General features: G+C 33.7%; 1 protein-coding gene across 2 annotated transcripts in view; it reads left to right on the top strand.

Moving 5' to 3' along the window:
* The window catches only part of DNAJB14 (DnaJ heat shock protein family (Hsp40) member B14), a 49,942-nt gene that overhangs the window by 18,229 nt on the left and 12,723 nt on the right, over positions 1-18,990 (top strand). For both annotated transcript variants that reach the window (XM_078068997.1, XM_036102679.2), the window contains exons 3-4: positions 5,570-5,715; positions 17,854-18,039. In XM_078068997.1, coding sequence (XP_077925123.1) covers positions 5,570-5,715; positions 17,854-18,039 — 332 coding nt within the window. The remainder of the gene's footprint in view (positions 1-5,569; positions 5,716-17,853; positions 18,040-18,990) is intronic.

Raw genomic sequence — 18,990 nt, 5'->3', positions numbered from 1 at the left:
AAAAGCTTTAATTAAATGGTGTGCTGAAATGTGTTCCAGGAAACCACATCTATTTGAAAACAAATTGTATTTTCTTGTAGAATTGACTTTCTATTGGGAGAGTATGTCCTTAATGAAAGACCTAAATAAAGTTAATTGTATTATATGTGATTTCTGTTTAGAAGCATTTTGTGATTAAAAAAAAGACTATAGAACTACTTATATATTTTGAAATATCACCAAAGAATAGAGTTGAAAGTTTTGGAGAATAGGTATGCCCTAAATCTGGTGCTATTTTTTAAAAATCTTTTTTTCTTCGTTTGCTCTATCCTCACCTTAAAAGGAAAAGAGGAGTAGCTCAAGGTATGGTAGAAATAAGGAAGGAAGAGCAGTGCTTTGTTTTACTATCTCTTGGAGTATTTAGGCAGGATATCTTGAGAATGGAAGAATGAAAGATGGTGGTGGGTACAGATACACTTTGTGTATGGCCAGATTTGGAAAGGTGGAAACAGGAGATTGAGGGAGTTTCTGTCTGTTGGCTTCTATATTCGCTGGGAAATTGGAGAGGAGGTTATCCTCTGAGAGTTAGAAGAAAAGAGATGAGATTGGAAACTTGAGGAGAGTTGTAAAAGTATGGAAAATTTACAGAGCGGAAAGGCAAAGGGAATGGAAGGATTGCTGGTTAGCGTTGAGGACCCAGCCAAATTTCAGACCATGAATTCTTATTGGGTATAAGTATTAGCTTAGTAGTACAGCTGTATTAGAAATTGTTTCTCTGGTCAATAATTTTCTTATCCCTTTTTTATTAAATGCAGTTTTTTTCCTCTGAGGACTAAATGTGATTGGAATGTTCTTTAATAGAATCCCTAAGTTATTCAGAGTACTTAAGTTGATAACTTTTATGAGTTGCTTAGCTGAAATTTGTAACATTTACTCATTATATTAAACTTCGTAAGTGTTGCTTTAGTGAGGTAACAGATCACCAGCAAACACTTAGATGCTGTATGTTTTTGTTTTTTGTTTTACCTATACACAGGGGATTTTTTCTGAAGAAAGCCATGTTATCTTATGTTAGCAGGGTTATGCAAACAAGTTGCTCAGTGACAATTTGGCTCAATGGGAGAAGCCATGCAATAATACTGCATCCATTGCATAAGTAAGAGCTAGCTTACAATAAGACTGAAGAAAATGTGTATAACTTTGTAAAGCTAATATTCTGTGTAACTAAACACTGTTTTTGAATTGAAATATATTGAAAAATTATTGAGAAGTGTCCTGGATCTAATTTGAAGTTTTTAATTTCTCATTGAAAAAAGAGCCCATCTTTTATTTTAAAAACTTACAAGATCATTGTAAAAGCATTAACTGGGTCATCATTCTATTTATCAGTTAGGAACACTTCTGTACAAGTATAAGTCATTTGAATTATGGGGATTTGATTAGGATTTGATTTAAGCTGTTCTTGAAATGAAATCATTTTGCTAAACTTATAAAATAAATAATCCTTTGTCTAAGGAATAAATATTTCCCTAAACACCAATTAAATCTGGAGTCTATTTAAATGATCGGCTATAACATGCAAAAAAGATGGGACGCCTGGGTGGCTTAGCTGGTTAAGCGTCTGCTTTCGGCCAATGTCATGATCCCAGGGTTCTGGGATCGAGTGCTTCATCGGGCTCCTTGCTTGGCAGGGAGTCTGTTTCTCCCTCTGCCTCTGCCCCTCTCCCTGTTTGTGTTCTCTTTCTCTCTCTCTGACAAATAAATAAATAAAATCTTTAAAAAAAAAAAAAAAAACATGCAAAGAAGAATTGAAAGAGGACCTTCCTGCCCTGTCCGCTATGCTTTCGTTCACGTAAAGGAAGACATAGGGGCTGAACTGATGTACTTCTCCATTGTTGAGCTTGAAGTCAGTCTTTCTGGACTGGTTGTATGATATTTCCTTCCGGGGTAGGTAATAGGTTACCTCTTTTTAATTTATTTTCTTTTTTATCTCTTTTAAAATAATTCTTTGGTGAAGATGGAGAAGAAGGTTTGAATCTTTCAGTAAGGAGTGAACTGTAGAAACTATGACAAATGCATTTAATTGGTGAAGGAATGATGAATAAAAATATGAATTAAAATAAATATATGAATGGTAATTTTTGATTCAGGTGTGAAAAATTAGGTAAATGAGTATATTTGGAGCATTACTTGAAATATATAGTGGTCTTCAGCTGGTGCATTGGTGATGTCAACTTTATACCTCTCTGCTGGCTTCCCCGTCTTTGTGACAATTCTTAGCTTTATGACCCATCTCTAGAGGATTGTGAATTCCAACCTCTAATTTCCCTACACTATCCAACAGTCTTCTCTTGGGCTGCCTTTTTCTATTGCCTAGCCTTTTATGCTCAGGAAATCTTAACAAAACAATTTTGGAGGGTTAATCTGGTATATAATTAATCATCTTATGCATACAAACCAAGTAATAATGACTTTAGGATTGTTTAGTGTTTTGTTTATCACTTCCTTTTGTTTTCTGCATTCAGGTACTATCTATCATATTCATAGCTCTAGTCCTTGTCCTACAGTCTATTCTCCTCTATTCCAAACTGACTTTTGGTGCCAACTACATTTTTATTATAGCACTTACCACCTTTGACTTTTAGATCCTAACCATTTCTGCCCTTACACTGGACCTAGTCATCCCTCTGTCCATTCATCATCCATCCATTCAGCAGATATGGTGAACAAGACATAATCCTTGCCTTCAAGAGGCTTGTAGTCTAGAAGAGTAGTCAGACCAGGTAGCTGCAGTACACTTTGGTAATTGCTGGGAGAGGGCTGACGTCCAGGGGGCTTTGTGGGGGATATAAGAGGAACACCAAACCTAGTCTTGAGGAATTTGATTTCTTGAGAAAAGGAAAAGCTAAGTTGAGGTCTGAAGAAATTGTAGAAACTAACTAAGCAAGAAAGGAGGCAGAGAAAGCATGTCTGGGGCACCAAAACCAACATTTGAAAATACCTACAAGAGAAGAGTCTGTTTAAACACTGGAAAAGCAAACAGAAAGGAAGAGCTGGGTTACTCTGGTGTCTGAAGGACTCCTTTTCCTTGTTCTGATTCTGAGATAACAGGAATTTCAAGTCAGACAGACTGAGGTTTGAATCCTTACTTGTGAGACCTTTCCTAATCATCCTATTTAGAAAGCTGGCCTCCCTGGCCATTCTCTTGTCTCCTTTGTCACTTTTAGTTTTCTCTACATATTTATCACCGTATGATGTACTTTTTATTTTACTTGTATAATTTGTTCATTGCTCATCCCTCTCCCAATTGTAAATTTAGTGTGAACAGGGTTTTTTTTTTTTTTTTTGACTGTTTTATTCACCATTACCATCTGAAACAGTGTCTAGCAGAAAGTAGATGATCTGTAAATTTTTGTTGAAGAAATAAATTTCAGTTCCCATCTATTACTTGGTTATAGGACCTAACCATTTCCAGCCTCAATTTTCTCATTGGTTAGATGAGGAGTAAATGAGACAATTTGTATAAAATAACCAACATAATAAGATTCTGCAACTCTCTGTTGTGAAATCTTTGTAGACCAGATGTAGTTTGGAATTCAGAATTGTTCGTATTTTAGAAAGGTAATAAGGAACATATATTATACATAACATAATAACACTTAACATCTGGAGAGCAGCCCATTACTTAATAGTAACATTTCTGCAGCAACATGCAGAAATATTCACACTTAAATGGGATAAATGAAAACTCTAGCAGCTTCACACCCATTCAGGTCAAATTTTGCCTCTAAAAGAGTTCAAGTCAGGTTTTTGCAGTCAAATTATAGAATAACTTCCATTTTTCAGAGCTTTATGGATATTGGAACATGGATATGTGATTGTGGACCTTGCCTGACACACAGTAGGTGTTCTATAAATGTCCCCTTTCCCTTTATCACATAGTTTCTAAACATATCTGGGAGAATGGGTCTCTACAAAGGCAGGAATCATTCTATTTTATTCACTAATATATCTCAAGTACCCAGAGCACGGTCTGTGACATAATTGATGCTCCATAAATATTGTTGATTAAATAAAGGAAGTATCACATTTATGATTAATTGACTGTTGACAGTTAATATTTATTAAGTATCTAAAGTAGAAAAATCCAATTTTAATTATTATTATTTTTTTAAGATTTTATTTATTTACTTGACAGAGAGAGAGAGAGAGATAGTGAGAGACGGACCACAAGCAGGGGGAGTGGGAGAGGGAGAAGCAGGCTTCCCATGGAGCAGGGAGCCTGATGCAGGGCTCGATCCCGGGACCCTGGGATCATTACCTGAGCCAAAGGCAGACGCCCAATGACTGAGCCACCCAGGAGCCCCCCAATTTTAATTATTATTACCATAAAGAAGACTGCATAACAGATTTTTGTTGATATGTGATTATAAAAAAAATTCTATAATCTTAAACCTTTTTTTTTTTTTTTAACTTTGTTCATTTAACAAATGTTGAACGTTTTCATTATAAAAAGAGAGCTAAGGCTCATTTATTCCAGAAATATTTACTGAGAACCTATCCTGTACCAAGCACTATCATGGCTTATAGTTTCAGTAGTAAAATAAGATCAATCTTGTCTCTTTCCTTTGAGAACTTTGAGTCACTGCAATTCTTCAGCTGCCGGTGAACAATTATGCCTTAGATCTTTTCTCCTGTTACTACCTTAAGCCACTCACCCATGGAACACATCTAAGGTCATAAAGTACTCTACAGAAAATGTTTAAAATGTTACTGTATTTTAGTGAAGGAAAAGTATTAGGTTTTAGGAGAATATTAGCATTTAGAAGTATTAATGTTCTCTGCTCCATTCAGAGTATTTTTTTTTTCTTAATATACTTCAAAGACTCTGGGCTTAAATCCATTAACATCTTTAATTAGCTATGTAAGTAATCTTTAAGAGCATGCTAATCATAATGAAAATTGGGTATAACAAGCATTTTTGAGTCCTGTGATATATATTATTATGAGATTTTCTTTTTCTTAGACTGACAGACAAGTTCTCGTTAGTATAGCGGAGCTGAGTTAACTTGCCTTGGCATTTAAGGTACTTGTAATTGTTTTACATTCACTAAACTGTTGCTTTGATATTTGGTAGGTCTACGTTATGTGACAACAAAAATCTTGGAATGCAATGCATATTAATTAATCTTTAGCTACGACATACTACAACATACTTGTGAAGAGTTCTGGAATTTCTTTGTGCACTTAAGAGTACTGTAAAATTGTTCTTGTCCTCATTTTAGTTTCAGTGTGTGCTCTGTCCTTCATCCATGATTATTATGGGCTTTGCTTTACTTCTCTAGTTGTGATAAAAAGCACCAAGGACATTCTCATGGTCAACTCTCCTTAGACTGGAAAGAGGTTAAAAAATGGTCTGTGGTCAAAAAAGAGAATGAAGCAATAACCTTTAATGGGATAAGCTATCATTTGACACTGAGAAAACAATCCACAGACAGTTCTTTCTACTATTCTAATAAATAAAAAATGAGAGATATTACATGAAGTTCTTCCTTGAAATTTACATTATAACACACTCTTTTGTTCACAGCATAAACAAATGTAAAAATTACTATGAAGTACTTGGAGTTACCAAAGATGCTGGTGATGAAGATTTGAAAAAAGCTTATAGAAAGCTTGCTTTGAAGTTTCATCCAGACAAAAACCATGCACCTGGAGCAACAGATGCTTTTAAAAGTAAAGTAAACCTTTTAAAGCAATTGTACTAAGCTCTTTTTAGAATCCACTTTACAGTGTTTTAGGATATTAAATTCTGCCTTTAGACTGGTACATTTAGAAGCCAGCATAAGTAAGGTCCTCAAAATCCTTTAAAACTTTACTATTAATTATGCCAAGAGCCAAACAAATGCACTGTGGCTTCACAAAAGCAAAATGCCAGTTTTGGCAAAGTCCTAAGTAGCTTTTCTAGATAATCATGCATGCTTTCTAGTTTACCACACACTAGTAGTGTGGTGATTATACACGAGCTCCTAAACTAAAACAAAATATAGCTTTTGCAAGTTTTTAGGGTAATAGAGACTGTCTAGAATTGGGAAATTGCTTGGAATTTTCTGCTTGTGTTCTTATATTTCTGTTAACTGGCCAACTTTTGCATTTTCTTATATGTGGTTCTAACTAATATGACTTTCTTTTTAAGAATTAGTTTCTTTGGGCACCTGGCTGGCTTAGTCAGTGGAGCATGCAGCTCTTGATCTCAGGGTCATGAGTTCGAGCCCCACATTGGGTATAGAGCTTACTTTAAAAAAAAAAAAAAAATTCGTTTTTTTCCTTTTGCCTATATTCATTTTTCTTCATTTTCTTTCTTAATATTATTTCAGGATTGGGCGGGGTTTTTTTTGTTTTGTTTTGTTTTGTTTTTGCCAATTTAGTAAATACATGTCAGAGAGTTGATTTTTTATAATTTTGTATCTTATTACATACAATTTATTCATAATAGTTAATTTCTAATTCGTAGGAAAATGCTTATATTTGTGATTGTTCCTTCTTTTGAATTTGGCACTTATAGAGCCAACATACGATGTTTGCAGTGAAATGTTGGGGTCTTGGAATAACAGGAAGGAAATACTAATTTTTAAAATGCTCCTGGGGCGCCCGGGTGGCTCAGTCAGTTAGGCATCTGACTTTTGACTTCAGCTCAGCTCATGATTCAGGGTCCTGAGATGTAGCCCCGCATCTGGCTCTGCACTGGGTGTGAAACGTGCTTAAGATTCTCTCTCCCTCCCTCTTCCTCTGCCCCTCCCCACACCTCACGCACTCTTTTTCTCTAAAAAAAATAAAATGCTCCTAAAAGGTAGATGATTTCATTGGTCTTTCACAAAATACTGTTTAAATTGTTTTCAAAACAGTTTTATATCTTGAAGGAAGTTGCCAACTAAAATATATTCAGGCAATTATTAATATGTTTCAATAAAAGCAACTGCCAAAGTGGTGCTGGTGAAAGTAAAATGTCACTGTGACAGTGAGAGCCTTCTCTGTTTGTTTCCTTAAGTTAAAAGCGGCATGGTGAAAGTACAAAAAATGTTTCTTTACTCAAAAACACTAATTTTAGCACATTCCCCCAAAAGTTAAAAAAAATTTTTTTACATTATGAATTAAAATCATTTAATTTAAAATTGTTGGTGTTTTTAAATAGTGAAAAACATTTCGGCAGTGAGTTTTTGCGTATTTGTGATTTGCTAAGTGATTTTGGTATTAATTCTCCATTAATGTTAAAAATGTTAAACTGCTTTCTCTGACTTCTGTATTGAAGTCATTTAGCATTATTAGTCTTGGAATAACAGTAATGGACTTCCCAATATTTTTACATCCTATGTATTTTGAAGAGGGGAGCAGCATAAATGTCAGCCCAGCTAGACATTCAGACGGGGCTTTACAAAGGTGATTACACTTTGATGTGGTACATTTCAGAGTGTAATGCTCTACTTTGCACACTAGAAACTTAATATTTATCAACATGCTGGGAGGTGGTTCATCTCTAGAGAAGAGGCTCACATTATTCAATACACAGGAGGTTATCTGTAAATCAGAATGCCAATTTATTAATCCCAAAGAGGATCAGAATAGGGAGTTGGTTGATGAGCCCATTTTTCATTGAGTGGAAACTACATAGAAACTAGATTGTAATCCACAGATGCTCGGTGAGCAAAGGTAGTTAATTAGAAAATATTACAGTTAGTGTCATCATTCAGAAATGGCAGGTTTCATTTATTCAGCACACAGGGTCTTTTCTTTATCTTTTGAATCATTTTATTTTTAACTAGTTGATCCTAACATCTGTTTTTGGGATACCAAGCTGTTTATTTTAAGCAAATACTATAGTTCTTTTCTTTTGTATGAAAATTAAGTATAGATTGATTGCTCTGTAACTACCAAAACACTTTTTACAGAAGATGGAAACCATTTGCTTTTTATTTCCCCCAAGAATAGAAAAAGAGGGGTAATTGGTTTAAGGAATTAAATTAGATAGAAGAGATATTTTCATTTGTGTGTGTGTTTGTTTTGTTTTGTTCTTTAAATAAGCTCAGTGCCCAAAGTGGAGCTTGAACTCACAATCAAGAGTCATATGAAAACAAAAAAATTGCTGAGCCAGCCAGGTGTCCTTTCATTTATGTGTTTTGTAAAGATTTAAAAATTAAGAGTTTGCTATCAAGGAGGATAGACTAAATGAACTCTTAAGTTCATGTGGCTGCTTGTTCTTTAAAGTTAAGGTTGTAACTCAAGTTTCTCAAAGCAGGGAATATTTTATTTACATCTAGAGAGTGACTTGCACAGTATATATGAACATGCTTTTAAAAAATATTTGAATGAAATGGATCCCTTTCCTTCCATCTGACATGGATGTCTTCAAAATATACCTGGTCTCCTTTATCTTCAAAGACAAATACTTCAAAGTATTTCAGAGACCCTTTGAAGAGTACGTGTGCCTATTGACATACACATGAGAGTAATAAGGGGTGTGGTTTAGATTGTTATGTGTTTACTTGATAAATAATAATGGATCAGATGCTATTACCTGTGTTAGGTCTGGTAGTTCAATATTCTTAACATCTGGGCTAGTTTTTGTAGAGAAATACAACAAGAGCATATGAGATATCCTCTTACTCAAAGAATTTGTAATTCATTAAGGAGAAGAAAGTATCACACAGAATATTTGGAATAATAGTAATACGTAACATTTGACAAGCATTTTATAGTTTTTCATTCCTATTTTTTCATTTAATGCTTATTAAAAATCTTATGAAGTAGTCAGGGGACTAGTGTCATCCGCCTTTACCCAGTAAGAAAATTGAGGCTCAGAGAGATTAACTGATTTACCCAAGATCTCCCAGAAGACTGAATATAATTAAATACCAAAACATTGAATAAAGATGTTGGAAGAAAAGTCAGAAAGATAAAGTACATTATAATCAGAGTAATTAGAGAAGCCTTCATATAATTGGTGAGAATTAAGAGTTTTCTGGACATGAGTATGATTAGAGAAAAGAGAAAATGGCAGAAATTTGGGTATGAGAATGAGGCAAGTGATTTAAGAATCAATGAGGACTTCCACTTTCAGGAAGATGGAATAGATGTACTTTTCCCTATTCCTTGCATAAAATATAATTGAATATTATGTATAAAACAAAACAAACATTAAAAAAAAAAAACTTTGAAAGGTGGAAAGAAGAAGGTAGATGAGCTAGGGACCTTGGGACCCAAAGAACTACATGGCAGTAAGTTGCTTGGGTTTTCATTTTGCTTTTTAAGTCTTAGACTAGGTGCTGGAGAAGCAGACAACCCAGAAATACCAATAAGCACTGATAAACAATCCCCAAGAAAAGCCTACTTGCTCTAGCTAAACACCCAGGAAGGGGGCAACATAGTAAGAAAATTTTTAAGCAATAACCATCCAATATAGCCAAATATCAAAGAAAAAACTGTGGTCCCATCCTACCCACCCCCACATCAGCAAAGGCTGAATAAAGAACATAGCCTGTCACCCTCTATGGGCTGCAATAACATGCTTTGACATGCCTACCCTCTTTACTGGGGCTGTAACAGAGATGATCAAGTAGGGAGTGGGTACTTCTGCTTGACAGTAACAAGGTGTCCCTTTCTCTCCCCACTGGGGAAGTGTCATAAGTAGCCTAGTGGAGAATTAGGACTTTTACCACCATTTAGAGGTAAACAAAGCCATATCCTTGTGGTGTCAGTGAAGCTTCCTGGGGGGCAGTAATGCAGCACCCCTACCTACTCTTTCCAGCCACAGAGATGTCATTGGAGACTTGATGGGAGACTAGGAATCTCATCCCTGCTCAGCAGTAACGAGGAGCTCCTCCTTTCAGATGTCATCAGAGGCCAAGGGGGAAACCTGAACTTTTATTCCCATCTGGAAGTAACAAGGTGGTATTTCCTCTTCCTGTACCAGAATAATGTCAGAGGAGGACAATTAAAAACAGGAGTTTTAGATAGGTCCAGAGTCTCATAAGATAATAGCTCAAATGACCACATTTCAGTAGAAAATCACTTGCATACTGAGAACGAGGAAAACCTCAAACTAAATATAAAAAGTCATAGATGTCTACATGGAGATGACAGAGAAGTTAGAAGTGTCTAACAAAGATTTTAAAGCATCCATCATAAAAATGCTTCAATGAGCAATTACAAGTATGCTTTAAGTAAATTTTGAAAAATAAGAGTCTCAGGGGACACCTGGGTGGCTCAGTCAGTTAGGCAGCTGCCTTCGGCTCAGGTCATGATCCCAGGGTCCTGGGATCAAGTCCCACATCGGGCTCCCTGCTCAGTGGGGAGTTTGCTTCTCCCTCTGCCTGCCGCTTCCCCTGCTTATGCTCTTTCTCTCTCTCTCTCTGACAAATAAATAAATAAAATCTTTAAAAAAAAGAAAAAGAAGAGTCTCAGTAATGAAATAGAAAATCTGAGCAAATAAAAGGTATAAAGAATCAAATGGAAATTTTACAACTTAAAAATACAAAAACCAAAATAAAATCTAGCAATGAATGGAATAAACAGGAAAATGACAGATGAAAGAATCAGTGTGCTGGAAAATAGAAAAATAGACATCTAATCTGAACAGCTCCAGGGACAAGTGGGACTATGACAAGATTTAATGTTTATATCATTAAGGTCTTAGAAGGAGAGGAAGAAGAGAGCATAGCTGAAAAAGTATGCAAAAATAAATAAGTAAATAAAGATTGAATACTTCCTATACTTGGTAAAAGAAATGAGCTTACATAATTCAAGAAGTTGAATGAACCCCAAATAGATAAACCCCAAAAAATCCACACCAAGACACATCATAGTCAAACTTCTGAAAACTAAAGACAAAAAGAAAATTTTGAAAGAAGCAAAACAGAAATGACACCTTACCTACTGGGGAAAAACAATTCAAATGACAGTGAATTTCACATTAGAGACCATGCAGGCCAGGAGACAGTGGCCCATTTTTCAAATACCTTTTGAAAGAAAAGAACTTTTGCCCAGAATTGTATACCCAGCAAAAACATCCTTTGGGAATGAAGGGGAAATCCAGACATTTTCAGATGAAGGAAAAAAGAGAATTTGTTATTTGCACACATACCCTAAAAGAATAGCTAAAGAAAGTTTTCTAACCAAAATAAAACAATAAAAGAAGAAATCTTGAAATATGAAAAAGGAAGAAAGAACATGGTAAGCAAAAATATGGGTAAATGCAATATACTTTGCTTCTCCTCTTGAATTTCTAAGTTGTTTGACATTTGAAGCAAAAATTTTAACATTGTCTGATATGGTTCTAAATGTATGCCAAGAAAATATATAAGACAATTATGTTATAAATGAAGGATAAAAGAAAGTAAAAAAGTAAGGGTTTCACAGTACACTTGACTAGTAAAATGATGACAGCTGTAGCCTGTGATAAGTTGTGTATGTATAATAAAATACCTAGAGCAACCACTAAAAAGTTGTACAAATACACCAGAAAACACTAGATAAACCAAAATGGAATTCTAAAAAATATGTTTAAGTAACTCACAGGAAGTCAGGAAAAAACAGAAAACAAAAAATAAAATGGCAGACATAAACCCTGACTTATCAGTAACTACATTAAATGTAAATGATCTAAATATGCCAATTAAAAGACAGATTGGCAGAGTGAATTAAAAAAACATGGCTGTGTGTTATCTATAAGAAACTCACTTCATTTATAACAATATAGACAGGCTGAAGGTAAAGAGATGGAAAAAGATGTATCATGAAAACGTTAATCAAAAGAAAGCAAGAGTGGCTATATTAATATTAGATAAAGTAGACTTAGACTAAAAATGTTACCAGGGAAGGAATTATATTATGATGAAAGGGTCAATCCTTCAAGAAGACGTAACAATATACATGTGTTCACATCAAAAAACAGATGCAAAATATGTAAATCAAAAACTGATAGAACTGAAGAAGAAATAGACAAATTCATAATTATAGTTAGAAACTTCAACACCTCTCTGTCAACAACTGATAGAAGAGCTTGACAGAAAATCAGCAAGAATATGGAAGAATTAAACATCATCACCCAACAAGATCTAATCAACATTTATAGAACACTCTGTCCAACAACAGGAGACTATAAATTATTTTCAAGTACTCACAGAACATACACCAAGATAGATCATATCCTGGGTCATAAAGTAAACCTCCACTAAGTTAAAAGACTGAAGTCATGAAAAGTGTGTTCTCTGACCACAATGAAATCAAAGTAAAAATTAATGACAGAAAAATAATTGGAATATGTCTTATCACTTGGAAACTGGACAACACACTTCTAAGAAATTTATGGGTCAAAGAAGTCTCAAGAAATGTTTAAAATAATTCACTAATCTGAATAAAAATGCAACATATCAAAATTTGACGGGAGCAGCAAAAGCAATGTTGAGAGGAATCATATAACACTAAATGCATATATTAGAAAAGAGGAATGGGCTTAAGTCAGTCATCTAGGCATCTACCTTATAAGCCTAGAAAAAGAAGAGCAAAATAGACTCAAAGCAAGAGTTTACAGCCCTATAACTGTTAAGTAAATTAAATTAGTAATCAAGAAACTCCCAAAAAAAGAAGTCTCCAGGCTCAGATGTCTCTGCTAAAAAATCCTACTAAACTTTTAAAGAAAAATTAAAACTACTCCTATAGTCTCTTCTTGAAAATAAAAGGAAATATTCCCCAATCCATATTATAAAATAACTGTTACCCTGCTCTCAAAACCAGTCAAAGACACTACAAAAAAGGAAAACTATAGACCAGTCTTTCATGAAATAAACCCAAATATCCTTAACAGGATAATTAGAATTCAGTAATATATATATATTATATAAGTTATACCCTTATATATAACTTATATATATATATAAGTTATACACCCTGACCAAGTAGAGTTTATTCCAAGGATGCGAAGCTGGTTCACTATTTGAATATCAGTCAGTATGATCCACTATATTAATAGGCTAAAGAAGAAAAATCTCATGATTGTATCCATCAATGCAGTAAAAGCATTTGAAAAATGTCACCATTCATTCATGATAAAACTAACAGGAAAAAAAAAAAAAACCCTGACGGATAAATAAGAATAGAAAGGCATTGCCTCAAATTGATAAAAGAGCAACTATAGAAAATACTATACTTAATGGTAAGAGACTAAACGCTATCCCCCTAAGATTGAGAACAAAGTAAGAATGTTTCCTTTCATCACATTTATTCAGTATAGTGTTGGCAATTCTAGTCAGTGCATTAAGGTGAGAAAAGGAAAAGACACAGAAAGGAAGAGATAAAACTGTCCCTATTTACAAATGATATAATAATGTATAAAATCCCAAGGAATGCATCTTCCCCCCTAAATTTTTGGAATCAATAAATATATTCTGTAATATTTTAGGATACAAGATAAATGTACAAAAATTAATTTTTATATTTAGAAATATTTAGTACATTTCTCTATAATAGCAGTGAATATATAGACACAAACTAAAAAAGCATTACCATTTATAATCACACATATACACACAAGAAATACTTAGTTGTAAATTTAACAAACCTTGTACAGGATTTTTATGCTGAATGCTGTAGAATACTAGTGAAAGAAATCAGAGAAGATCTAAATAAATGGAACAATATATCATGTTCATGGATTGGACAGCATAGTAAAGATGCATGTCCTCAAGTGTCCTCAAATTGATCTACATATTTAACATAATTCCTGTCAAAATCCTAGGAAGACTTTTTTGTAGATAAAAGCAAGTTTATTCTAGAACTCATAAGGAAAGATAAAGAACCTGAATAAATAAAAACAGTTTATTAAAAGAATGGAGTAGGAGTCATCAGTTCACCTGATTTCAGGACTGACTTTATAGCTACAGTTATCAAAACAGTATAGTATTGGCAGAGGGATAGACAAATAGATCAATGAAACAGGATAGGGAACCCAGATATGGACCCATACAAATATACCCAACTGATTTTTGACATAGGTGCAAAAGCAATTTAATAGAGGAAGGATAGACTTTTCAGCAAATGGTTTTAGAACAGTTAAGATATTCATAGGCGAAAAAAGTTAACCTTGACCTAAATCTTATGCTTTTTACAAGAATGACCTTGAAATGAATCATGAAATATAAAACACTTTTTAACTCTTAGCAAAAATCATGGGAGCAAATCTTTAGGAGGAAATCTTTAGGATCTTGAGCTAGACAATAATTTCTTATACTTAACACTAAAAGCACAATTCATAAAAGGGAAAGTTGATAAGTTCGATTTCATCAAAATTTTTTTGGTTTGCTCTGCAGAGACCTTATGAAGAGGATGAAAAGACAAGTAACAGAGTGGGAGAGAATATTTGCCAAACACATATCTGAAATGGACTAGTATCTAGAATATATAAAGAACTCCCCAAACTGAAAATTTAAAAAAACAGACAATTCAGTTAGAAAATGAGTAAAAGACATTCCACTGAAGATGACATACAAATGGAAAATAAGCCATGGAAAGATTTTTAACATCATTCATTAGCCATTAGAGATAATGTAAAGTAAAACCCAATGAGATACCACTACGTACCTATTAAATAGCTAAAATAAAAAATAGCAACAACACCAAATAGCCTGTATGGATGCAGAGAAACTGGATCACTCATACATTGTTAATGAGATGTAAAATGACACAGTCACTCTGTAAAACAGTTTGAAGTTTCTCAAAAAACTAAATATTCAGCTACCATACAACTTAGTTACATTCCTGAGCATTTATCTTAGAGGTAAAAGTTGATGTTTGTACACCTGCACATGAATGTAAATAGCAGTTTTATTCATAATACCAAAAACTAGAAACAACACAGATGTTGTTCATTGGGTGAATGGTGAAACAAACAGTGGTAAAATCCATACCATGGAATACTACTCAGCAATAAAAAGGAATGAACTACAGTAGCGCCCCCCCCCCCCTTATTTGCAGAGGAAATGTTCCAAAACCCGCAGTGGCTTCCTGAAACCACAGATAGTACTGAACCGTATATATACCGTGTTTTTTTCCTATACATACATGCCTATGATAAAGGGTAATTTTTAAATTAGACACAGTAAGATATTAACAATAATAACTAACAATAAAATACGACAATTATAACAATATACTATAATAAAAGTTATGTAAAAGGTCTGTCTGTCTCTCAAGATACCTTGTACTTCATTCACCCTTGTGGTGATGTGAGATGATAAAATGCCTACATGATGAGATGAAGTGAGGTGAATGATGTAGGCACTGTGACATAGCTTTAGGCTACTATTGACCTATGGATGATAGGTTAGAAGGAGGATCATCTGCTTCCAGACCATGGTTGATTGAGGGTAACTGAAACCATGAATTGGGGTTGAAGGTGGGGACTACTGTTCTGGCTTACATAACAACCTGGATTGATCACCAAAGAATTATGCTGATTGAAAAAACCCAATCCCAAAGAGCTTCATTCCATTTATATATTTTATTATTTTATTTATATAATATTCTTGAAATGCCAAAAATATAGAAATAGAGATTAGATTAGTGGTTGTCAGGGGTTAGAGAGGGGATGAAAGGGAAGGAAGTGGGTGTAGTTATATAAGAGCAACAAGAGGATGGTAATGGAAATGTCCCATATCCTGATTATATCAATGTCAATATCCTATTTGTGAGAGTACTTTAATTTTACAAGAAATTGCCATTGGAGAAATTAGGTAACAGGTACAGAGGATCTCTCCGTATTATTTCTTACAACTTCATGTAAATTTAAAGTTACCTCAAAATAAAAGTTTAATTAAAGAAAAAAGAATATGGTGGAAGGTACTTTTGGTGAAATAAGTGAGACTGAGGTAGAAATGTATTTAGTAAAGCTTTTGAATACCAAAATAAATTTTGGATTTAATTTTTTAGGTAATAAGGAACTGAAAAAAATTTTGATTATGGGTGTAGCACAAAGTAAATGAATAGAAAATTACTCTAGTCACAGTAGATAAAATAAATTCTCTTGCATATACAATTATGGATTATAACAATATTTCACATAGATCTTCTAAAATATCTTAATGTTTGGAAGTTATTTTTTTAAATGGCAAAACCTTAAAACCAATATATCAATAGTTTAAAAAGTAACAGCATTGTGAAATTACCTGGAATACTCTATTTAGGATATAGAGGTAAATCCTGATATTATTGGAAGTACAACTCTGGCAGATATTGATAGATACGCTTCTTTTTTAGGTATTGGTTAATACCTTGGTTTTGTTTGTAAGTACATTGTTTGGATCTCTGGTCATGCTTTCCGGTTAGAGCAACATTATAAATGATTGCTATATTTCTGAGTCATAGATCTGCTTGAGAATCTAAAGAAAGTTTTGGACCATCTCTTCAGATAAATGGACCATCCAACTAATTTTTCATACCTTGGGGTTCACAGACCATCTGAAAGCTATCTCTGAATCCCAGGGTTTAGAATCTCCATCAGAAGAAAAGTTCCAGAGTATATGGGTATAATTAATTTCAGTGTGATACATAATCATCCAAAAACAACTACCTAATGAGCATCTGTTTGCTTGTACAGTACCTATGGCAGCTACCACATGGGATCCAAAAAGTATTTTTAAAATATCCCATATTACAAAAGGCTTACAATCTACTTTAAGAAGTAAGCTATATTTATGAAATGAAATGATTATTAGAAGTGTCAGAATGAGAATAGGGTAATTCCTACTTTTAGATCCAAACATTACAACTTTTGTTAATTGCCTCAAGAAGACATTTTGGTAACCAATATACCACGGCCTCTTTTGGACACGGGAGTATGAGATGGGAAATAGAATTCTTTATAAGTAAATATCACAAAACTAACAAAGTGAGATAGGAATATTAGAGACTATCTAGATCCATTCACAAGCAAATTCAGACTTTATACTGGACCATGGGGATATTTCAATGAAGACATAGATACCCTCCCTACCCTCATGGAGTTTACAGTTTTAAGAGGATTAATTGTTAATGAATAAAATGAAAAATAGCTCATTCTGGGCTGGAGTGTACAAAAACAGTTTTACAATGTCTGTTGAATAGCGTATACTTACTATGCTAAAAAATTTTTGACCTTGAACAAGTATCCTAACCTTTTTGAACCTCAGGAGGCTCATCTGTAAAGTAGGAATAATAATGAATAATGTAATAACATACTGGGTTCAGAGCCTGGCAGTTGGTAGCTACTGCTATTATTATTGGTTTGAGTTGCACTAATGAATGACTAGATTAGGATATTCAAAAGAAGCAGGATATTAAAGGATGGAGCACAATAGTAAGAAAGCAAGATGGACATTCCTTTATGTTCAAGATAGTAGGGAGACTTAGCAGTCTCATATAAAAATTTGTATTGGGAGATAATATGTATAATTGCAAGCAATGTATAAATTTAATGTATAAACCTTTTTTAAGGGGGAAGAGGCAGAGGGAGAGGGAGAGAGAGAATCTTAAGCAGGCTCCACACCCAGCATGGAGGCCTCCACAGGCTCGATCTCATGACTCTGAGATCATGACCTGAGCCAAAATCAAGAGTCTGACGCTTAACCAGCTGAGTCATCCAGGTGCCATTAATGTATAAACCTTTAAAAGAAATTGTTACTGTTTTACTATTTTCTTGATTAGCCTGAAGTAGGATTTGTTTTGTTTTATTTTGTTTTTTGGGCTTTTTTTTTTTTTTTTGGTTAATATGACAGTAGCTTTTATATGGGGAAATCTTTTTATAATATAAAAACTTTGCTTACCAATTTTTACTCTTTACCTTTTCAGAGATTGGAAATGCTTACGCTGTTTTAAGCAATCCAGAAAAACGAAAACAATATGACCTCACAGGCAATGAAGAACAAGCATGTAATCACCAAAACAATGGTAGATTTAATTTCCATAGAGGTTGTGAAGCTGATATAACTCCAGAAGACTTATTTAATATATTCTTTGGTGGTGGATTTCCTTCAGGTATTTTAATGTTAGTTGTAAATATTATATTTTATGAAGCTAGAGATTCTCACCTCCAGTTAGGCTATTTAGAGATTTATCTACTCCACTACATTTCTTACAGTATTATGATCCTCGATGATTTTTCATGAAGGTGGAAAAAAGTGTTAGACTTATTACCTTTACTGTAAGTTTGCCTTTTTTCTAGAACATGTTTTAATTTTTTAAAAAAAGAAATGAGTACGGATATTCTCTATTTTATATAAAGCTGAAGAAAGGATGTATAAGTAGGAAATCCAGTAGCAATGTCTTAGTTAAGTACTATTACAATCACAGGAGGTATCCCATACCCTAGAAGACAATTTGACATTGGTTCTCTGAAGATCTGTGTAGGTATTTCATTCATAACATTATAATTGCTAATATGGATGTATATGGAGGTACTTTCCATTGAAATATTAAAATGTCTGATTCATAGGTTATATATAAAGTAAATGGGTTTTTAAAATTATATTAAGACAGAAATAATTAGTTGAACTAGGCTATCAAAGTAAAATACTGTGGAGGTACTACTAAATGAACTGATTTTATAGTACCAGCATAAGTTGTATTGAACTCTACTTATATTTACTATGAGTTCTGTGAAAATTAATTTTCTTTAAGAATAGCTCCTATAAGATAGTTGAAATTATCGCTCCAGTCATGTTTACAACATTTATTTAAATGCTAAGTTAAACATTCGATTCAAAATTAAGAGAATCTTTATGAATGTGGCAATATACTTTGGCCTGATGGCCCTATCAGAATATTATTGAGAAAGATTATGGTCATTGATAGTACGTTTTGTAAAGCATCCTTGAAGGAAAAAGAATGTGTAAATACAAATTAATGACTGAAAATATAGCATATATTTTGACATACTAAGATATATAATTACTTCTCACAGAAAAATTATTCAGACTAGTAGTTTTG

Source organism: Halichoerus grypus, chromosome 3 (assembly GCF_964656455.1).
Source record: "Halichoerus grypus chromosome 3, mHalGry1.hap1.1, whole genome shotgun sequence".
NCBI classification, from domain to species: Eukaryota; Metazoa; Chordata; class Mammalia; order Carnivora; family Phocidae; genus Halichoerus; species Halichoerus grypus.
The sequence above is the reverse complement of the archived record's forward strand: the minus strand, read 5'-3'. Positions and strand labels throughout refer to the sequence as shown.